The sequence below is a fragment of the Primulina tabacum genome, chromosome 16 (assembly GCF_025594145.1).
Source record: "Primulina tabacum isolate GXHZ01 chromosome 16, ASM2559414v2, whole genome shotgun sequence".
NCBI lineage: Eukaryota > Viridiplantae > Streptophyta > Magnoliopsida > Lamiales > Gesneriaceae > Primulina > Primulina tabacum.
Window position 1 is genome coordinate 30292924 of NC_134565.1, and position 24180 is coordinate 30317103.

Here is a 24180-nt window from a genome sequence, read left to right on the forward strand (position 1 = left end):
TGTATATGAATGTATATAATATGTATTTACGTTTAATAAAATAGACGTTTATATTTTTTATTCCATCAGTAGTGTTAGTGACTTTGAGGTGTATTTGCAGACTTAGAATAAATAATTAGAAATGATATTTATTCCTCATCTTCACACAGACACATCTATATAAAATAAAATACTGCAATTTTTTATTTATCGTATTACTATTACGTAACTGAGCGCATTAAAAAAAATTTACTATTTCTATCTTAGCTCATTTATTTCGCCCAAATTATCCATACATTTTTCAACAATCCAATCAAACTATCAGTGAGCTTATGAAATTTTTTTAGGTCACAAACAACTGATCCAGCATACTTTGTGTTAACTTCACTAACTTAGCTTAAAATATCCATGATATTTTTGATCATATAATAAGAAAACAATCGTACTTATGAAGCCTTACGTCAGTTACACATTAAGAGAAGAATGATTCCACCAACCAATACCAAGAGAAGAAATGTTATTTCAAAAATATATACGAACACTATATTCTGCGACGTGTTTATGATAAGGTAAGTAATAGACACATTTTATAAATACATAGTAATTTTTTGATTTATTCCAATATATACGTTTCCGAAGAGCCTGGATGTGTAAATCGTTTGGATAATAACATTTTTAAGAAATTACCAACAAAAGCAATTTCAAAAGTGTGGACAATGTAAGTACCTCAGTCCTTTTTAGCATGTTTTGGGCTTTTCTGTGTTATATCGCCTTCGAAGTCGATGCTTCTTTTGGCTGTTGAATGGATTTGATGCTCGACCAGAGCTGTTGGAATATGTTGTTTCTGTGTGTTTGAAGTGATTGCTTGAGATTCAGGCATGGGTATATCTAGGGGTGGGTACGGTACCGTATACCGTACCGAACTACGGTACCGTATATCGTACCGAAAATATCGGTATGGAATTTTTCCATACCGATACCGATACCGAAATTTCGGTATACCGCACATTCGGTATACCGAATTTTCGGTATGGAAAATGTTCATACCTGTATACCGAACTTAAATTTAAAAAAATAATAATAAAAAATTATTTTCGATATTTCGGTATATACCGAAATACCGAAAAAAATATATTTCATACCGATACCGATATCGAACATTTCGGTACGGTATCATACCGTACCGAAATGTTCGGTATACCGATTTTTTCGGTAAGTTCGGTATTTTTTTCGGTACGGTTTTTCGATATTTCGGTATTTTTTTTACCCCTAGGTATATCAGGCAGCAACTCTCTCTGAACACGTGAAGACAAGTTCTTTTCTTCAGAGCTCTGCGATGCTGATGAGGCATTAGATGATGGAACACATGCTATGACTGTATTTCGCACGAATATTCTCCCTCTTGCTTCGGTCCTTGATGTCCTAACTTGGAAAAAGAACTGAAAATCTTCGAATTTTTCATTAATTGATGTGGGACAAAAGTGTCTTCCCTGTTTTAAATAAGAAAAGTAAGCTCGCGGGGAAAAAGTGAAGAAAGCAAACACAGTAGAATCTCACCAGTCTGTACAAGGGGGAAAGCAACACAGTAGAGGTGACGCCGAGAAGCTGGAAGAAGGACGCATACAACACACCAAGAAAGGTTTTTTTGCTAGGATCTGACAAAACAAGGTGTTATCTTTTTCATTGATTCAATGAAATATTTATACAAGAAAGGCAAAGCCATGCTGGAGGTAGTAAAGTCCATCCCGTCGCTCACCCGTGCCAATCACCTCCCTCGAACGTTGGTCCTGTATAGCACACAAGTTAGAATTAAATTGGACAAAACAATTTAGATCATCGTTCAATTGTGATACTGAAATTAAATTGCAGTGTAGTTTAGGAACAAAAAGGACATGTTGGAGCACTATTGTGTCCGTTAGTCTCACTACACCCTCCTTAGTAGCATCCACCGTTTGACCATCCGGAAGACCCACGGGACATGGAGAAACCGTTTTAATATTCGATAAACAAGATTCATCACTGGTAACATGATGAGAGCAGCCGTTATCAATTATCCAATCATTCATTCCCAATTTACCATGCAGCCTGTTAGAAGGAGTAGAAGAGGAACCAAACGTGGCCGATAATGCAGCCCATTGTTCGGCAGTAAAGCTCGGAAGGGTTTGCACAACAGGAGCAGAGATCGACTTTTCAGGAGGTGCACTATGATTAACATCGTGTGTGGCAGCATTAGCACGTACTCCGTTACGACCACGACCTGCTGAAATTTTTGTTGACGGAGTGGTTGGTTTGCCCTTCAAGTTGCCTTTTCCCTCAAGATTAGATCCATATTTTTCCAAGTACCAATCTGGAGTACCATGGATGTCAAAGCATGTAGCAATATCATGACCTGATTTGTGACAGTGAGAACAAATCAAGGCCGCCTTCTCCGTTTTATCAAGACGCGGTTTGAATCTAGTATCCATACGTACAGCAAAACCTACAGCATCGGGTTTCTCTTCAGTGGAGTGTGTGATCCCCCGAACCCGCTCATCTTGAGCGATTTGTTGGAATGCCCGATTCAATGTAGGGAGAGGATCTTGTGACAAAAGAGTCGTCCTCAATTGGGCATAATAATCGGAACATAGGCCAAGAAGAAATTGGTGCAGCCTATCATCGGCGCGCCGTTTTTCATGTTGTTTACCAACCTGACAAGTACATTTACCACACTTGCAAGAAATCAAAGGCTCATGTTTATCGAGTTCATCCCACAAAACATTCAATTTACTGAAATAAACAGCAACAGGCATAATTTTTGTTTGCTCACAGCGATTAACATCCCCTTTAAGTTGGTGAATACGCGGACCGTTCACAATCGAGAATCGTTCGTGCAAGTCATCCCATAAGCGTTTAGCATCATCATAATTCGAGAGCATAGAACGTACCTCTGGGTCAATCGTATTCGTGAGCCATGAGACCAACATGCATTGGATCGTGACCCAATCATCTTTCGTACAAGGGGGAACGATGTCTGTGATTGTTCCATTAAGAAAACCGAATTTGCATCGAGAGGAAAGAGCGACGCGAATAGCATGAGACCAATCATCAAAATTGTCAAGTTTCAAACGAATGGGAGTAATAAAGTCGCCAGGGCGATCTTGTGGCCCTAAGTAAAATGGCGAACTGGGATCAATCTTTGCCGGTGGCAGAGGTGCGGCTCCTTCAGCCATGGTTAGGAAAACAAGAGAAATTATTTTCTGAAGCAACCTAAACCTTGCTCTGATACCATGACAAAACAAGGTGTTATCTTTTTCATTGATTCAATGAAATATTTATACAAGAAAGGCAAAGCCAAAAAATCCCAAGTTTCCTAAAAGATCCCATGATCCACGGCTATTATTTTGGAAGAAAATAATATCATATAATAAAGCAATCACATAGATATGATTTATCCTTAAATCAATGAATAAACCCCCGTAACAGGATCTGTTCGTTGCAACCGGAGAAAAACGAGAACCAAGGCAAGAAAAACAGAGGACGAGGGATACGAAGAGACGAAGAAACAGCGGTGCAACGGGAAGCTACGGGTGTGGTGGAGAGAAGAGCACATCCCACGTGGTATTGTCCCTAGGCTATAGTGCGGTGGAAGAAATATATGTTTGGGGATATTACCTAGTACCAGGACTAAACTGACCATTTCACTCAACTTTATGCTTTAATATAAGTAGATATATAAGGGGCAGTCAGCTATTTCTGGGTTCGGGGTAGAAGTACACTTTATTCATAAATTAGAGGGGCAATACGTTATTATTAGGCTGCTAAATTATGTGAGCAACCAAACGCGGCATTAAGGTACTGTGTTTTGTTCAAATAAACTGGGTCGAACATCGAATCCAAAACCCAAACCCTTTCACATACCATACCCCCAGGCCCAGGCACTCCCTCTCGACTCCGGGAAACCCGAAGACCGGAAAAAAATTCCGAACATTCCACTCTCGGAGCCCTGAAATTCTGCGAAAAGATGTCACCGCCGATCACAACAGCTCAACCCGCCTTTGAAATGCCCAAAACAGACTGCAAAACGAATCGGGATTCAATGTCTTGGGGACCTTTTGATTTTACTTCCAGTTCAAGCGACACTGCTGGATTCGATTGCTCGAAAATGGGCTCCGAAATTAATAATCTTTCAGGTAGAATAAAACCAAGGCCGAAAAGGATGAGTAGAGAACAGATGGGAGCTTCTCGCAGTGTTCTAAATCCTGCGAAGATTGATTTGGGGTTAAATGGTTTTGATAGGAAACTTAAAGCTGATGGCGAGTTGAGGAATGTGTTCGGGGATTGTGATGAAATTTGGCATCAACTGAGAGTGAAAGGACTGCAGACATAAATGGAAAATTGAAACAATTCGAGAGTTCGGGGAATCGGACTTCTTATTTTAGTTCTAGTTTGATTAGTTCAACATCTAATTCACACTCAAAAGATGGAGACTTTCATTTTGCCTCTGACAGAAGTAGCTCAAATTTGGATGCTAGCTTGAAAAATGGTACTTTTATTTTTTGTGCAACGAAGGCTGCCTGCCCTACGGTGAAAGTAGATGAGTCCCCTAAAGTTGATGGTTTTGGTTCTGATAAGTATGATTCCACTTCACGTGTGAAGTTAGACCAACACTATGTAGAGAAAAATGGATCGCAACAGAGTGCTGACGAGTTTGGAAAAGCTAAAAGTGCAAATTTTGTGTTTGGTGCTCGTGGGAATGGATCTGTGAAGTGTAATTTTGGTTCCCAAAGTCAAAATCCTGGCAAACTATTGAACAATGATGCAATCGATAAAGAAGTTGGAAATGTAGTACCTGATGTGATGGCTGAATTTGAATTGGGCTCTTATGGAGATTCCGAGAAGGTTTCCCCTCCTTGTGTCAGATTATCTTCTAAATCTGGTGATGGTATTGGAAAAGATAACATAAATCATATGTTTGGTTCATATAGTGATTCCAAAATAAGTATAGATCTCGAGAAAAATTCCACTTGTAATAATGGTCGTTCATCTGATGTTAAAGATGGGGGCATAGAGAATGCAGTGTTTGATACTGAGTTTCAGAATGATTGTCTCAATGGTGTTTTTACCTTTGGAGGTTTGAGAGGCAGGCAGGTTTTCAGCAGTGATGGAACTACTAAGCTTGTTCACGAGATGAATCAATTGAACAAGGAAAAAGCTGAAGAGAGCAAACGTTTTTTGGAGCATGACTTCAAAATTGGCTCGAGCAGAAATGGAGAATCTACTAGTGATTGTAATACAGAAGGTGCTTTCGTGGAAGACCACATTTTTAGTTTAACCAATGAGATGAAGCGGATGAACGTTAGTTCTGGAGCAGGCGGTGACAAGACAGCAAAATTCAGTAGCAACATGTGTGCCAATGTAAATAATGTGTTTGTGTTTGGAAGCAACCAGAAGATCTATGGTTCGATGAATGAAAATCATCTGAAGAATTTGAGTGAGAAGATTCCAGATAAGAGTCCCTTGTCTCATGATAATCCTCAGTTAAATAAGACTTCATCTTTTTTTTCATCTGTTGAAATTGAAAGTTGTCACCGTTGCGAATTTTTTCATGTCCCGACTATGTATAAAGATGAGAATGATGGGATAAACATTTCCAACAAGCTAGCTGGATTAGATTCATCTGATATCGATTTGAAGTTCTCCTTTTCAAGTGTTGATCACATGGCCAGTAACTCAAATAGGAAACATACGAAAAGAAGAAAAGGGAAGAAGGCCAATGGAAAGTTAAGAGAACGAACTGTAATGCAACAGTTGTCTGGTCGGGATCACGAGAATAAAGTTGACCTTTCCCAGCAAAGTCATGAATCTCCCAGGTGTCATTCCCCAATGGATTTTTCTCCTTATCAAAATAGTGATTGCAGCAAATCACCACCTGCAGCTATGGATTCAGGAGTAAAAGGAGAACATGCTGGGGTTAAAAAAGATTTTGTGGAGGATAATGAAAAGTCGCATGATGATGAGAGCAATACAAATTTATCTACTTCATTACCTGCACAAGATGGGTTAACAGCAATAAAACATCAATACAAGAAAAAGTATAAATCGAAAGTCGGTTCAAATCACACCGTCCAAGGCGATAATTTTGACAAAGAAAATTCTAGGCCAGGCTCTGAAGGTACTGCGACTTATGACACTTGTGAGCATTGGAGAATAAGGTAAAGTTTTGGCGTGGTCATATACCTCTCGTTTTGTGATAATATTCTCATGCTTATTTTTTTACTCTTGTCATTTTAATTCTACGATAAACGCTTCCTCTGCTGTTAACTTTGGATGCAATTTTGTATTGATCATTATAGTGTACAATCATTTATACTTGAGCAAATTGTTATAATCTCACCCAGGGGAAACCAGGCATACCAAGCTGGAAAATTTTCTAAAGCTGAGGAGTTATACACGATGGGTATAAATTCTACCCCACAAACCAATGACCTTGAATATTCCATGAAACCACTACTGCTCTGCTATAGCAACCGTGCTGCCACAAGAATGACTCTAGGGAGGATGCGAGAAGCCATAAGTGACTGTGCACTGGCTGCAGCCTCAGACTCAACCTTTTTCAAGGTTATCTTAAGGGCTGGGACGTAAGTACCTTTTCTTTTAGTTTTTCTTTCTTGTTTTCAGCCTCGAGTCTTTTCATCAATTATGCTAAACTATTTTTTTCTCTTTTATTTGTGTAACTGTTAACTAGACCTAGTAATTAATTATATTTTTTTTAATTGTAAATTGCAGTTGTCATTTGGTATTGGGTGAAGTTGAAGATGCAATTAATTGTTACAATAAATGCTTGGAATCAGGGACTAATGTGTGCTTAGACAGGAGAGTCACAATTGAAGCTGCTGATCGCCTACAATTGGCAAAGGTGGGACATTATTGTTATTCGGTATTATGTTTACCTTGAAAGTTTACTGATGATGCGATTGAGCATAATTTTCAAGGTATTTATGCTTTGTTTTATCTAAGAATTTTTTGGAGCAAAGGAAGCAGTGTAATAACAGACGTCTTTTTTCTGCATATGTTTGGCTGTTATGGATATTTATTGAGTTTTTCATCCCGATCCTTACTACTATGGGTTTTAGAATTAAATAACAACCAATTCAGAAGGATAAATAGATCCCTTGGTATCTCGAATATGAGACCACTTTACAAAAGCTACATTGTTATAGAACTTTTATTGCAATGAAATAAAATTGTTCAAAATTTCAAATTTCAAGGGAGTGTCGCCATGCTTGTTGTTCATTAGGACCTTGCATCTTGGATGCAATGATCATGGGATAAATTCATTTAGAGCCTAGAGGCGAATTGAGAACCAGAAATTATGATTTTTGCTCAAGGAAAAAATGATTTCAATTGAGGAATGGGAATCTGGGATATGAGATTTTTAAATCAAATACTTTTTTGTTGGTTCTTTGAATACAACAAACAGAGAGCTAATATCAGCCTTCTAAATGTCCCGTACTTCCCCTTTATTAACATTTCATTGGCTGAAAAGCTTTCTGTCCATACAAATATCTTACACACACACACTATGTTAATTTCCAACTTCTACGACCGCTAGTAGTGGCAATACCGTACTTATTACATCATTGATGACAAAAACAATAGGGAAATAATGAAGGAGAATGCATCCAGAATATGGTTTTTTGCCATCTTTTACTCACACCCCTAACTCTTTTTTTAAAATTTTTTTGGTGGGTGGGTGGGGTTTGGGTCGTTTTGGTTCTGTGTTCGGTTTATATTTGGCATTTTAAAAGAGTAAAGAATTGGCATTTCCTGAATCATTTTTGAATGACAAAATTTGTGATTGGCAGAGAGTCTCCAACCTTATGCATGAGTCTGACAAACTCTTGAAAGAAGGATCCCATGATGCTGTAAATAGTGCTTTGGAGAGCATTGCAGAGGCCTTGTCGATAAGCATGTACTCAGATAAATTGCTTGAGATGAAAGGAAGGGCTCTATGCTTTGTATGTACCAATTCAATATCTCGGACATTTGGCATTTTTGCTTGTTAAATCACAACCTGAATTCAAGCTTATGAGGAATCTTTAATTTTCATCATAATTGTAACAGTTGCGGATGTATCATGAATTGATTAGACTATGTGAGCAAACTCTTGACATTGCTGAAAAGAACTTCACATCCGATCATCTGGATGATCGAAGCTGCAAAAGTTCTTATGCGAGGTTGTGGAGGTGGTATCTACAGACCAAGTCCCACTATCATCTGGGAAGGCTTGACGTGGCTCTTGATTTGATAGAACAAGTAGAAAAACTGCCCATCACCACGAAGTAAACCTGATTTACCTTGAACACCGTGTTTTCATCCTCACTGCCAATGTTTATTGAGATCTTGATATTTCAGTTGCAGGTCTGGAAACATAACTCAAGAATCTGCGAGTACTTTAGCTTCAGCTATACGTGAACTTTTACACCTGAAGGTATAGTGCAGCTACTTATATATATATAAATACACACACACGCGTATATATGCAAACATGTTTTTTGACCTATTCTGATGCACTTGGGTTTATTATTAATATTCTTGAAGTATTTGCTCCATTCCATGTTTAGTTGTAGAATTATCGGCTCAGCCATTGCGTTTTACCTTGTATCTTTGTTAGAGTTCTATGTTCTAATTTTTCATATCAGCTCATTCACCTGCGCATTCACTAAGTTTGCATATTCTATTTCTCTTCTGAGTCTTGTTTATCGAAATCTTGCAATTTCATTATATTTATTGGCAGGTATTCTTTGCTTTTTTTCCCCAGGAATCTGTTCTTCTCTGACAGATTATGATACATTTTTTTTTTCTGGTCACTACAGAAATCTGGAAATGAAGCCTTTCTGTCTGGAAGGTATACAGAAGCTGTGGAGCATTACACTCATGCTATTTCGAAAAGTGTTGATTCACGCCCTTTTATGGCTATCTGCTTCTGCAATCGTGCTGCTGCATACCAATCAATTGGTCAGATTATTGATGCAATTGCAGATTGTAGTGTAGCCATTGCTCTGGATGAAAATTACCAAAAGGTTCGGCTACATAATCAAAAAGCGACTAGAAATTCTTGGCATAAGATAAAGTTAGTCGGTCATCTTCAGTTTCCCCCTCTATGTTATCCATATTTGTTTGATCTTATGCTTTGAAGCATTATCCTTTTTCGTAGACCATGTGATATTTGTTTATCTGTACCAGTCGATGATTTATATGGTAGAACTTTTTTTCCCTGGTAATGTAGATAATCCCCTTTTATTTTGTATTTTCATTATATTTTGATTGTCTGATCAACACTCATAGATGAGATGGTCTTGAAAACATAACCGATAGGTTTACTCATATATGAGATGGCCTTGAAAACATAATAGACATGTAATCCTTTTTTTTGTCTTTTCATGATATTTTTATACCTTCTCTTGCTGACATGTTTGCTTACACCACTTTGCAGGCATTATCTAGGAGAGCCACTTTACATGAGACAATCAGAGACTACAAGCAGGCAACTGATGATCTGCTGAAACTGATCCATCTTCTTGAAAATAGATTACAAGAAAAGACTCGGCAGTCTGGTTCTCAAAATAGATCAGGTGGAAGTAACGGAAAGGATTTAAGAAAAGCTCGTCGACTATTTTCGAAAATTGAAGCTGAAGCCAAAAAGGAAATTCCTTTGAATTTTTACCTCATTTTGTAAGTCTATCAACCATGTCACTTTTCCATTGTCCTCATTGAGAATGTCGCCAATTAATCTAAATTCTGAACTGCAGAGGAATCAAAGCTTCTGATACAGAATCCGAGATTAAGAAAGCTTACAGAAAGGCAGCTCTCAGACATCATCCAGATAAGGTCTTTGATTTATATCCCTTTTTCTCTCTCATTCAAGTTGGTTAACTTCTGCTTGGGTATTTGCTTACTTTGACGAAGTTTGTGCTCATATAGGCTATTCAGTTCTTGATCAAGAGTGATGTAGGAGATGATGGGACGTTGTGGAAGGATGTCGGTGAGAAAATTCACAGTGATGCTGACAAGCTATTTAAAATCATCGGAGAGGCATACACAGTACTCTCAGATTCTTGCAAGGTGTTGTTACATTCATGGGATTACCTTATATTATTGCAGGAAAAAAAATAAATCCAGAAACAGGGGGAATATGTTATTTTCTAGATTATTTGGAGAAATCATCTGGCCAGACCAGTTGATCACTATATTTCACTTACCTAACCCCCCCCACACCTAACCAAAAACAATTGATCATATTCGTTGCATTTATTTTGAAAGTATATTACTCACACAATCGTATTAAAATGCTCACACGTAAGGCTAGGGGAAATAAATCGGTTGAAAGAATTTGTTGTATCATTCAATTACGATGTTGGCTCCTTCCAAAAATCTAAAGATTGAGTTATGACATGTATATATGGCCTTCCACTGAGAATTTTTTTTTAAATTTTTTTGGCAGAGATCGAAGTATGATAACGAGGAGAAGATGAGGAATGTTTCAACGAATAGCAGCAATAAAAGTAGTGATTCTGGGCGCCCCTCGACGTCTTACAGTTCCCCGTTTGAAAAAGGAAGCTGGTCTGGTGGACAAGCTGGATATGACAACTCATATGAAAGACACAACAGCCGGAGGTATTGGCACGACCGATGGCGGAGCAACTATTAAATTGATTTTTTTTACTATAACATTGGGTGGGGTTGGGGTTTTTTTTTGCTCATGCGGCTGCGGCGGCGTTGGCGGCGTTATATTTCATTTAACTGTGTATAAAATATGACAGCATCTAACAAAAAAAATACCCCTTAAAATTTTGTGCTCTGCTCTGCTTCACTTCAAAGCTCATTTTGGGTATGTACAAAACAATCGTTTTTTTGTACGATGTGTCGCTCTTTAACACTGATGTTTATAATCTCGTGATTCTGTTTAGCACTGATTGTTCCTAAACTAGATTCTTCAAGCACTTCTACCAACGGCATGCTTGCCTTCAATTTTCTTTGCATATGATATGCGAAGATGCGTATTCTTGTTACCAGTGATTGCTATGATGTTGCAATTCATTTCGTGTTAAAACCCTAAATTTGACATGCACTCTAATTATTTGCGCTTGGATTGGTTTGGTCGAATAAATTCGAGTGGATTTCAAATTTATTTTACATAAAATAAGTAATTTCTATGATAATGGATACCAAATATATTCACCAAGATGAACGTTATTTGAGATCCATCTCTCATATACCTACCTATTCAAGCGCAGCCTAATCACTTTTAACACAAATTAATTGGGATTGCCGTGCCAAGTACAACTGTGTCGTTCAAGTTTTGGGGTTTCTTCTCGCCGTGCCCGTCTCAATGAAAAATGGTAGAAATCAATTAAAGACATCTAGGCTATGTAAGTTAAATTCATTGCAGCGAGTGGGGTTTCTCCTTCAGCAAGAACGCAACCAAATAGATAAAGCAATCGGAAGATGCTTATTGTCAATTGCACTCTGCACAAGCTATATCACCTTTCTCACTGCCTAGTTCGATTCCTTTCTTCTCTAACAACCAACCCTACTATTTACCAGTGAAATTTATCTTTGACCTTCAACATATTCCGAATACATTCTCCATAGGGTTTTCTTCAGTAGACATGAGAGGCGTTTTTGTTATTTCAGACCCCGTTCGTCGGACTGTGGAGAAGGTGATCAGTTATCACCCGGGTGATTAGCAATGTATACATATCTTGTACTGAGCCTGTGGTTTGGGCAAGTTTTACTATAAACGAGTCAAACATGGATGTGGGGTGATTAACAGTATATACCATCTCTTGTCCGTTGTACAAGAACGGTACACAAGTGTTGCCGATGAATCAGTATTTGTTAAGACAATGGTCAGAATGAAAATCACACACCATGCAAATGCTAAAGAGGTGACTTTTTAACAAAGAGTGGGGGAAACCCATCGCTTTGTAACTAGGTAGACTAAAAATATTTCTGTTAAAGTAAACAATACAGCACCATTAACAAACTCACGAAAGAAAGGGAAACAACAAATAATTGAAAAGAAAAAACAAACGAAAGTGAGACTAAAACAACACAAGATCACAGTGCAGATGTTGAGTGCATTCCCCTAAGCAACGAGGAAAGGCAAAACAGTTAACATGAAGACCTCATATGTAAAAGTGGCTGAACCAGAAAACGAGGTATCCTTCTCCTTGAATTTTTCAGTCAGCCCCTTAACAGTGAGACAGCACCTGACCAAGGAAAAATGGAAATTGAAGTCATGAAACTTGGTAAGAGTTATTGTATTCTTGGTATGTGGTATGTAGAATGTAAGTCATACTCGATGAAATTGTCATATTCAATGGCCTTGTTAGTTCCACCAGTTTTGTCAAACTTTGAAAGCAGTAACTCCAGAACTGTGGGAGACACTGAGAATCCGAGACTAAGAAGTGCTTCTCTCAATTCATTTGAGTCAATCCTCCCACTCCTATCCCTATCAAATCTCTCAAAAATAGCCTGAAAATAAGGAACCAATCAGATGAATGCATTCTTAAATTTTAGTAAAGTATCGAAATGCAGAGACATAAAGGAGTTGAGACTAACCCTCCAGCTCTGAAGACTGTAAAAGACTTGTGTAAATTCCTTTGGACCTGTTTTAAGATAGGATAATAAACCAATGACCAACATGTTTTAGATTTATCAAAGAACTGATACTAAAGCATTCGAGCTCTGTAAACACGTAGATTTGATTCTACAAAGATTTAGAACTATTTTACTGATTATTTAACTGATAAAAAATTGGATTATTTACAAAAAGGAATGAGAATGGACATCGAAGATAAGGTGACCACTACACATCTATAATCCAAATCAATGGGTAAAAGTACTGAGAACACTACAATTCTACAAGTACATGACTTTAAATGATATCTACAACTTTCGACGCACTTGCAAGCATAGAAACCATAAGCTCGCAGAATCCCACCCAAAAAAAACCTTTGGGAGCACAGGTTCAGGGCTTATAACCTAAGAACACATTGAAAAAAAAAAGGATCTATCGGCAAGACAACCAAATTTATGATGTTCTCACTTTTTCGTTATACTTGGACTGAGGAGTAAGGACGGTGGCATCAGATTTAATATATTAGACCATTGAGAGTTGAGACGGTACCCTGATGATCAAGTCCTCAATTCCACTCACTGCCCATTAAAAATCTACTGTATGCATATGGCTATATGTTAAAGAAATGTGGCCTTAAAAAAGGAAATGGAAAATTTCATCAAATCCCTATGTAAAACAAAAAAATAGTATTTAATGCAGCTTCATTCTTAAGCTATTATTTGGATATTAGAAGGAAATATGTTCTATCATTTTATTTTATTTTATCAAGGAGATAGTACAATCACCTCTCAAGACATGATATAAAGTCAACATCCAGGATTAAAAAATTCTTTTCATGCACAACACTCTGTCTCTAATGCCAAAGTCAAATTCAAAAAAAGTCCGTATACAATTAAACGGCCGACAGCAGCCGCATGAACGTGAACGACATTTAGTTTTATTTTCAGCATTTTCTTTCATATCACTATATCAGTTGTGGCGGAATCGAGCCTCCGAATCGATGAGATCGCAACCAACAAGAAAGATAATGACATTCCAGTTTTTATCACACAAAGACGGACCTAAAGACAGTAAAATCACATACCGATCTTCCTCGTGTTAGTGTTGGTGAAGAGATACATGAGAAGATGTACAGTCCTCAACCCAAAGCTCTGATTATAAGTCGAGAGTGCACTCTGAAGCTCCTTATCGTCAATAAACCCACTTCCATCCCGATCCGCCGCCTGGAAGCACGCGATCACGTTAGGGTCCGTCCCCGGCGGGAAAGCCGAGGGCGTGAGCGCGGCGAAGGGGGTACCGTACGGAGCAGAATGAGGAGGGGTAGGATAACCGCCATAGGGCTGCTGGGGGGCACCATAGGGCTGCTGGTTAGCGCCATAGTTGTTACTGGGAGGAGCTGAAGGCGTTGAGTACGGAGTGGAAACGGGCGCGTAAGGAGAAGACTGGTTGGGAGGTGGTGGACCTCCGGGTGGAGGATGGCCGGCGGATGGGTAGGATTGAGACGGCGGCGGAGCGCCGTAGGGGTAGCCGGAGGGATTCTGGTTGGGGTAGTTGGACATTATGGACACACGTAAATGCAAATAAACTTTTTTTTAGTGGAATTGGATAATTTATAGAGCTAAATAAATAAGGGTAGCTTCTTTGCCCCTGGAACTGGCCGGTATTACGAATTTACCACTAGCTTATATAAATCTCCCTTACTCGTTAGTTTCGTTATCTACTACTTCCATGTACAATTACCGTACGATATTTAGTCAATTTTGTGCTGATTCATGAAAATATATTATTTTATATGTTTAAATAAATATAAATTAAATAAATATCATAAATTAAGATTCGTAAAATTGTTTCGTACGAGAATTATTATTTTCTATAATAGTAATATTATTATTGTCCAAGATATTAAATCGTGTATTTTGATTATTATTATTATCATATAATTTTATTATTTTGATTTATTTATCACTAATAATTATACTTTAAGACGAATATGTTCATCAAGAGTAGATCTCTTGTGAGATGATCTCATGAATCTTTATCTGTGAGACGGATCAAACCTTACCGACATTCACAATAAAAAGTAATACTTTTAACATAAAAAGTAATATTTTTTTCATGGATGACCCAAATAATAGATCAGTCTCACAAAATACGACTCGTAAAACCGTGTTGAAAAGGGCCATAGATAAATTACTATTATTAATTAAAAAACGCGTCTTTCATTAATTAGAATACTAATTTTAATATTTCCAAATATATCTCATGATTCTCAATAATATAAATTTTCAGTAATTTAAAAATGGTGTAGTTTAGGGGGAAAAAGATATATGGAGAGATCAAAGTATTATTGGAAATTTATTATTCCCTAAACTACACTATATTTAAATTACTGGAAATTCATTTTATTGAGAATCATGAGATATATTTGGAAATCAAAAATTAATATTCTAATTACACTATTTTTTTTATTTTTTTTCAAATGATTTGAAACAATTTTTCTCTAACTATTTATATACCTATGATTTCTCAATTTCAATTTCCAAATAGAAAACATGAAAAAAAAAATGTAAATCTAAGAATATCATTTTATCGGTGTTCACATAAGTGTATATGATGAATATATAACATATCAAAATTATATTTATATATACACGCACAAATTAGTGGAGTAGTTCAAGAAATTATAACCAAAACATTATATGGCAACACTTGGACAAATATTTATATTTTATTAATATAAAATTTGGATTTTTTTAAAAGAAATATATTTAAATTGGAAATAGAACATGGCCCATCGAGCTCAAATCGAGTTTATTATTATAATAATAATGGATCATATTATATAGGGAAATTAGTAAAATTCCAAGGGTCATATATTATATTAGTAAATATACAAAATGTCGATGGCCCCCCTTAATCGTCGGCTATGCATCTGCAAGGTGTTGAAATGGCGTGGCCACGTTTAAATACGACTAGCCCTATCTGTACACGCTGGGTTGACCTTGGGAATCCAAGTCAACGTCCTTTTTTTTATTTTTATTTTTAAAATATTAGAGTCTGAAACCAAATTTCGTGGGTTTTTTTTTATATCAAATAAACTATTAATACACAGAAGAGAAACGATTGAAGCTGTCTTCTCGATATAAAAATTGATTGTTGGAAGTAAGTTCACCCAATTTGGCAACTTGCAACGTGGGACTTTTGACTCAATTATCAATCTTTGTTTTAGTAGGCAGAGGAAATTGGGATGATTCCTGCAACTTCCTAGTAATCAAGATTCAAAAAAGAAATTATATTATAATGCTAAACATTGTCAAATTTGTATGCATAAATTTGACTTTCATTTTTACAGAATTAGCAAAAAAAATAAAAGGGAAGATACGAACAAATTTAAATAACAATTAGCAAATAAAACCACGCCCACCAACAGCAACTTGAGGCTCAAATCCATGAACTACATAACACTAATGAGGTATTCCAACACCTTTCTAAAACACACGTGTCTTATTCTGAGTATAAAGTTTTTTGTATTATTAACTGATCAGATCACGTATTGGTCAAACATTTTTTTTATTTTTTTTTCAATGTGTTTTTTTTTTTTTTTTGACTTTAAAAAATACGAAAATACAAAGACTAAACAATAAGTGAAAATTGAGAAGGTTAGATCTCAAATTCATGGTCATTTAGTTAAATAATCGCGGTAACCAGATATTCTTCAGCAACCACCAAATTAGACGTACACCAGTAAAAATGGGCTTCAATTCACTAAGTTTTTTGCCTTCCAACTAATGTGAATTCCTGTCATAGTGGTCATGGTCTGTATCACTTTCCATTCAGTTCCTTGGCTTCCATTGCTAACCGATCAACTACAAGATTACGGCAAAGTTTCTTTAAGTCTTGGTTAGGTCAATGAGCATTTTCCGGATCTCCAGACAGGAATGAACCAATTGCAATTGCCAAATAAGTAAAGCGATCCACTTCCACCATAATTTTATGTCCACCATCGATCTCAAGGTTGCTCCAAGCCTAAATTAAGTTCCCAAACTGCTTCAATAGCTAAACCAATACCAAGAACATCGAAAACGTCACCACACAAGCTCCACCCAGATCCAAATTAAATCACCAAATCCCACTTGAACGGACGCTTATGCAACTAAGTAGAAGCATACCTGAACGATCGTCTCTAGGTGTACTTGCTGTATTGCGATATTTTTGGACCCAAAAATAAAAAATAAAAAGGTCATGGGAGGACAGGGAGCTCGACTTTGTTGAATGACAAGAAACTGACCCGCCCATGTTCGACAATACAAAATTTTAAAGGATTTCCGCTGCAACGAATCTCAAGGTTCTCGATTTCCTGTTTCGATGGTGGGCGACCACTGCAAGGGTAACATATCAGCAAGATATATGTCAAGTTCATACAAGAAACAAACCTAGCACTAAATAAAAGTGTATTCCACTCACAAGAATTGTACAATTTAGCATCCAATATATTGAACAATGTGACAATTGTCAATCTACTAGAGCTTATTTCCAAAAAGCACATTGGCAACCAAACCAGAAACTTGTTTAAACAAGGCAGAAAGAAAGGGGAGCTAATCTTGCCCAAAAAACCGCACCAGATTTTGAGTTACCTGATGAGGTAAAGCACAAAACATGGACTGCCAGGAGAAGATTTTTTAAACATGCTATTAGGAGGATACACATCATAGATTGGTTTGGTTTCACTGAGTTGCAGTACAGATATCTTCTCTGTGATGAAACTACTGCTAATTGATCCATTTTCCCTTGTCAAGTCAAATTCTCTGGAACCTTCCTCTACGGTAGCATCAGCTTTAAAATTCTTTGAAGACCAAAGAATGCCGTGACGACCAACAATGTAACCAAGATGTTTCAGATGCCTATAGACCTCAAAAGACTCCCAAGAGCATCCATATCTACTCCTGTCCTCTGCTAATTTTCTATACATATCGCTTACAGAAAGAGGAGCACCGTCATCATTCAAGACATCCAATGCCCCAATTTCAACCAAAAACCTACAAGAAAAATCTACCAGATAAATGTAATGGAGCATAATGGAAATTGCAACCTCTATCTAAAAGTCAATTGTTTCTACCTAAAATAAAAAGAAGTAACAGCATTAATGTTTGTTTTCATTGGTTTGTAGAAAATAAATACATTACGATGATCTACTCACAATATAAATTGCATTTGTCTAATAAATTTAGGTAATCGACTCAAGGAACCCACCCGAATTATTTTTTATTTTATAAATATTGGTGTTAGACTTGTATCAAAATCATAGTCCTGCCTTTAAGACAATGCATTTATTCCTGATTTTAAACACATTTTCGTAACACCAACATAGCAAACACCAACTTTTTCATCTCACAACAATGCTCCTCAAGTTAATTCGCATGTTAAATAGTTTAAATAAAATATTTATTTCATGTGCAATGCCAGATATGTAAGGTCCTGTAATTAATTATCTGGTAATCAGACATAATTGGAATAATTATTTAGTTATTAAGTTAAAATAATTATTTTTGTCAAATAAATTCAGGACGTGTGTTCAAAATATGTATTTTATAATATCGAATAATCTAAACTATATAAAATATATCCGGAGTTTAAATAAAACAAGAGAGCAAAATAAATGCAAAACCGGGATAATTGGGTTCGAGTTACTATTTTTCATAACCCAATGTAATACACACATATACATACACCATTTTCATTTCTATTTAAATAAGAAAAGAAGAGAAGCCCAAACCCCAACCCCTGCAACCTGTCGACCACCTCCAAGCTCAACTCCAGCCGCCACGCGGCCAGCTGCCGGAGAAGAAGTGCAGCATCCCATCTGTGCTGAATCGGAAGAAGAAGACATCCAAAAGCAGCTCGGTTCCAACCATTTCTGCGCTAGTTCTTCCTCCGATTTTTAGGTGAGATTTTGTTGGATTACTTGGTTATTTGGAGCGTATTGAGTAAGGATTCGAAGCTTATTTTCTCCCCAACCGTTCCTGCTAATTTCATCCGAGATTTGAGCTTCTCCGGCGAGTTTTCCGGCGATGTTACGCCACCATAATACCGTGAGACCACCCTTGTTCAATCTAGCTACGATTCTCGGTAATAACAAGCTTGAAGTTCCAGATTTTGGTTCGAGTTAGGGGATGCCTGAATTCATATTTTACCCGCTCCGATTTAAATTCGTTTTGTCGATTAAAGTGTGTTATATTGAAGTATATATTAAGTTTATGTTGTAGGTTCAAGCGTTGGACGTGTTTGAAGTATAAATCTTCGACATCAGACTTGTTTATTGGACTAGTTTGTTCGTATATTCGAATATTATTGTTTATATGTTGATTATTAGAGTTTTTGGGATTTATTGGAGCTAGATTAATTAATAAATCGATTTATTTGAATAGTTGGAAAAGTAATCGAACTATTGTATTATTGAATGATTTTAGTCGAATATTTGATTTCATATGAGAATTGGAGAATTACTGGAAATAATATGTGACTTGGAAGAATATTGAGAATATTGGGACAAAGTTTTGATGATTAAATCATTAAGTTGGATTTTTTATCAAATAAATTCAACTTTAGTAATTTTGAAAATAAGTAAGATTATTTTAGTTTTGTTGGTGAATTATGGAATTATTCGGCTTATTGTTATTATTTTTAGGCCGAGCAGATTAACGTCGACTGTTCTTTATTGTCGAACTTGGCATAGATATGTTAGAGTTCGATGCGACGATAACCTATAAATCTTGTTTTATGTACATTTTATGTCGTTTACATGATTTATGTGAACTGTATGAGTTATGTTGGCTGTTTTATGTCTCGTTGATTTATATGTGCAATTATTTGACATATTTTGTGGCATTTAGAATAGTGCATTCATTATTACATACATGTTGAGCTCTATCATTCTTGTTACCCGTTTCTCCTGTTTTATTGTATTCCTGGCACATTTGACTATTATGTCGGAATCAGTTGGCGTTTTTTGAGCCGAGTTATCCTTGAGACCGAAAATATGATTGTCTATTTCTTTATGCATTTTTCGTGTGATATACACTTGAAATCTTGACATCGTACGTTGTTCGCTATTGTGCATTCTTGTTGTATCGTTATCAGATGTTGGATGCCGAATCGTGAATGTTTGTGTTAGCATCGCGGCGCGTAGGCAAATGTCGTGGATGTTTGTGTTAGCATCACGACATTACGAAAGGGCGGTTTAGTTGCATGACGATGTAGCTCCCATGTACGTGTTGCTCTGTTCATGAATTGCATATTTAATTCTAATATATGTTTATGTATGATTTATGTTTATTGTTTTAGTCGTTTAACTGTTTCATAGAAGAATACTAACCTCAGTATTTTATATTGGGGGGCTACTGTGGTTGTTGTTGGGTACTATGGTAGGTCACCCGAGTAGTTTTGCAGCACTAGGCTAAAGGTGTGTCAGTGGAGCTCGAGAGTGAGATAATATTGCTTGGTTGTCAGAGTTGGAGTCTCCCAGTTAGTATATTTATATATGTTGGAGCCTTGTCAGTTTTATGTCATGGTTTATTTACCAGGGAGTTGCCCCGTGTATCAGTATAATTGTTTGTAGTAGTTGTGTGTTTAGAACTAGTTTATGTTGCTTTGAGTCTTGCCAGATTTATTGAATTACTGCTTGTGAATTGTTGATTTGTGCTTGATTGACACTTGTGTGTGACTGTTTATGAATTCAACAGCATCGTCCTTGAGTCATTTTTCTTTTTACAGGTATTTTAAATTTTTGGTATGTCCTACTACTTACGGGGAGGTCATGCGATATATATCTTTTTGACTTAAGGTCCATTTTAAGTATTTTAAACCATTTTTCCGCTGCATTACTTAAAACCATTTTTCCGCTGCAGTTTTAAATTAATCAAATTTGTTTGATAATTAATTGTAATTATAATTGGCCTCACAAAATATATGATGTGTTTCTCACAATCAAATGACAAGGAAATGGAACTAGAAAAATTATTTGGTGCAGTAGCAAATTTATGATGTGGTGCTCTTACTATTACAAAACAAGGAAATATGAGTATAATTATTTAGTGCGGTGTAAAATTTATTAACTAGTTTCATTATCTCGTAAAAATTAGTCATTCTACATTTCACCTCATTTGGCAATATGGAGATTTTTCTTCGCAAAATTTCATTGTTTAAATTTTTAATTGCTAATTCATTTTGATGCCTGATGGGATTTTATATCTAGGTTGATCAAAATAAAAGGAATATCTAAATTAATTGCTACTGAGGGTTAAAGATAAAGTGAAATTACCAAAACATTAAGAAACTCATATGCCATCATAGAGAAAACCATGATTAAAACAACATTAGAGAGTGGGTTGCATCACATACAGAGTTTCTTCAATCGAGCAATACACTTTTCCACTGCGAACTATCCCAGTTGTGGTCCACATCTTACCCTTTTTCTCCACCACCTCAGCCATTCCCAACTCATCAATCCACAGCGCTCTTGATGCTTCTTTCCTTACCATAAACATCAAGAAAAAAACCACCAATAAAGAAACTTTCAAACGAAACATTTTTCATCGAGAAAAAAAAAAAGAAGCAATCTGGTGTCATTAACTTTTTTTTAAGAGTATACCTATATTGCAACTTGGGTATATCTCCTGAGCCATAGGAAAACTCATCATCATCAACCGAGTCCTCAAAAAATGCCTCAGATTCACTATCACAGTCATATTCTCCTTTAACAACACTCAAAATTTCCAAGTCATGAGCTTCCATCAATCCAAATTAATGGGAATTCCAAGCTCCTCTTAACAAACACATCAGAAAAAAATACACTTACAATGGCAATTAACAAGAAGTTTTAAAGCCTAAACCAATTGGTTCAGCTCTAAAATCGAATTTTCTGAGCTATAGGTTCTAGCTACAGTGTCAGAATATGAAGTGACAACAGAAACAACAATAGACTTAATTTCATTAGAGTTGAAGCATTTTCGGAACTCGCAGACCATGTTTCAACCAATCAAATAAGCAAGATGATTGATTGAAATGATATTTAGTCAATGAAAGGATAAAATCCATAATAAAAAGAGAGTCACATTTTTAACAATTTTTTAGGATTAGCTTCTTCCAAACATTCAACCTTAATTTTCATCAGCAGCTAGTTTATAATCATAAAAAAAAAAAAAAAGATGCTCCATCATATACGATGCCTTATACTGTTCCTTAGACATGAGATAAAATGTGACACACACTGCCCAAAAAACAGCCTAAAGCAGCGGCTTTTACAGCATGTAAACACAATTTTTGGTTTGTTCTAAATTAGAGATAACAAACCAACATATCCAATAGTTTAATTGATTAAACTGTGAAATTAAAACTATTAGCAGCCAACGTGAATCAAAGAACAGAAGAGAGAAGCTTTTGAGAGGTCTTTACGTGTATGGGTCCGCATGGAAATCGGTTCTGCTTGGGGAGGGGAAAAGACAGAAAAAAAATGGAGGGAAACCAAAGTACGATTTGTGCTCCGAATTTTGCAAGAAAGTGACCGGTGTTTCCTTATCTTCAACTGGTTGTGCTTGATTTTCCAGAAACTGCCGAGAACTTTTCCGATATGAACAAGGATTCTTTGTGTGAGTGAGTGTTCGACCGAAAAGATTTCCGGGTGAGACATTGTGAAGGCCATTATCGAAAAATACTATAAAATAAATAAAATGTCAATTTTAGTTGATTTATATTTTGTTAAATAATTATAGTTTTATAATTATATTTTTTAATCCGTTTTAATAATTTTAATCCTGTAAATATAAGCTAATATCATTACTAGAAATTTATAATTATGTTATAAATACACGTTCATATCACAATAATTTTTTTAAAATTATCTAGTTAAAAAAAACGTAGCAATAATATTGATAATTTAATTACATGATTTTCGAAATGACTAAAATTGATTTTAAAAACATATATAATTGATCTACCGAAAAATAAACGACTGAAAATGTCACACACAATATGTATAGACTGACTCTCCCAATTGTTGGACTTTTGAAATGTGCTGTCATTAACTAAATGCTATAACATTTGGTAGCGTTAGGTAGAAAGCAATAACTTATTTGGTCCAAATGGCATCTCCTTGTCGATTATTGCAACACCAAATTGCTTATATCTGGTCGTTTTCTGCCATTCATCCTTTGCTTTTGAAATTCAATAGTGATGCATTTGTAGGCTATTAGTCCGTGAGGGATTGAATGCTGAGTGAGCAGCTTGCTCGTGATTTTAAATCCTTTGAATTGAAGGTATAATATTCTTCTCACCCCAGCCATTTTTTAATATTGTTGCCTCAGATTCGTTTATAATATGTGCAATACAGCCTTGGAACGAATGGAATGGTGTTTTGTATACTCCTGACTCAAGAAAAGAACAGAGGAGGGAGGACAGGAGTTTCAAGAAAATACTGATATTTCTGGAAAACTCGCAGGAGAAGCTCAAATCTCGGATGAAGTTTGCAGGAACAGTCGGGGGAGAAAATAAGCTTCGAATCCTTACTCAATACACTCCAAATAACCAAGTAATCACAACAAAATCTCACCTAAAAATCGAAGGAAGAACTAGCGCAGAAATGGTTGGAACCGAGCTGCTTTCGGATGTCTTCTTCTTCTTCCGATTCAGCACAGATGGGATGCTGCACTTCTTCTCCGGCAGCAGGTGGTAGACGAGTTGCAGGGGGGTTTGGGCTTTTCTTCTTTAATAAATAGAAATGAAAATGGTGTATGTATATACGTGTATTACATTGGGCTACGAAAATTAGTAACTCGAACCAATTATCTCGATTTTGTATTTATTTTGTTCTCGTATGATACTTAAATTTCGATATATTTTATATAATTTAAATTTTTCGATTTTATAAAATATATATTTTGAACACACGTTTTAAATTTATTTGACAAAAAATAATTATTTTAATTTAACAAATAATAATTATTCTAAGTATATATGATTATCTTACTATTTCAATTTCAATAAACCAAGAAGTGTTCTTTATCGTGGACACAACTAATTATTAAAAATAGTTATAATTCATAAAAATACTCAAAAAATTTAAATTATTAATATTAAAAATTTAAAAATTAACATAAATACAGTATAGAGTAAAAAATACAATAAGGTTATGTTTATTTAGTTTGATTAGAGTTTAAGTGATTAATTTCATATGTTTACTAGAAATTTTATCAATCATATGTATCTATTTTAATTATTATTAATGAATTATTTTTACTTCCTTTTAATTGGTGTGGTTTTAATCTCACCATCTAATTTAACTCAAAACACCAAAATTACTCATCACTCCTATCATTTTATTATATTTTATATCTTATATTATATTTTATATCAAGTATTATTTAAACTTCACATATTTATATAAATTATTTACTAAATGATATATAAATTATAATTACATATATCCAAATTAAAATAGTTACATTTCTCGAAGTGTGAAAAAAATATTTACAATAACTTTTCAAAAAATTAGAAGAAATAGAGTAATAAGAAAATTAAAAATA

At 35.7% G+C, this 24180-nt stretch overlaps 4 protein-coding genes across 4 annotated transcripts; 1 reads left to right on the top strand and 3 right to left on the bottom strand.

Moving 5' to 3' along the window:
- Positions 1–1679: 1679 nt before the first annotated feature.
- Positions 1680–3188, bottom strand: LOC142528484 (uncharacterized). Its single transcript, XM_075633532.1, has one exon. It carries the CDS (start codon positions 3186–3188, stop codon positions 1680–1682), a length of 1509 nt encoding a protein of 502 aa, XP_075489647.1.
- Positions 3189–4309: 1121 nt separating this feature from the next.
- LOC142528671 (uncharacterized) lies at positions 4310–10922 on the top strand. The gene is made up of 11 exons (XM_075633763.1): positions 4310–6170; positions 6357–6596; positions 6745–6874; positions 7824–7976; positions 8083–8300; positions 8374–8449; positions 8835–9041; positions 9455–9693; positions 9771–9849; positions 9943–10083; positions 10463–10922. The coding sequence occupies exons 1-11, from the start codon at positions 4816–4818 to the stop codon at positions 10667–10669; spliced, it is 3045 nt and encodes a 1014-aa protein (XP_075489878.1). The 5' UTR covers positions 4310–4815; the 3' UTR covers positions 10670–10922.
- Positions 10923–11897: 975 nt separating this feature from the next.
- Positions 11898–14183, bottom strand: LOC142529733 (calcium-binding protein CBP-like). The gene is made up of 4 exons (XM_075635349.1): positions 13689–14183; positions 12586–12632; positions 12323–12498; positions 11898–12233 (listed from the first exon to the last, which is right to left on the bottom strand). The coding sequence occupies exons 1-4, from the start codon at positions 14161–14163 to the stop codon at positions 12110–12112; spliced, it is 822 nt and encodes a 273-aa protein (XP_075491464.1). The 5' UTR covers positions 14164–14183; the 3' UTR covers positions 11898–12109.
- Positions 14184–16264: 2081 nt separating this feature from the next.
- Positions 16265–23355, bottom strand: LOC142529732 (putative tRNA-splicing endonuclease subunit sen54). The gene is made up of 6 exons (XM_075635348.1): positions 23208–23355; positions 21252–21425; positions 21002–21133; positions 17239–17640; positions 16774–16983; positions 16265–16660 (listed from the first exon to the last, which is right to left on the bottom strand). Exons 2-5 carry the CDS (start codon positions 21392–21394, stop codon positions 16845–16847), a joined length of 816 nt encoding a protein of 271 aa, XP_075491463.1. The 5' UTR covers positions 21395–21425; positions 23208–23355; the 3' UTR covers positions 16265–16660; positions 16774–16844.
- Positions 23356–24180: the final 825 nt, after the last annotated feature.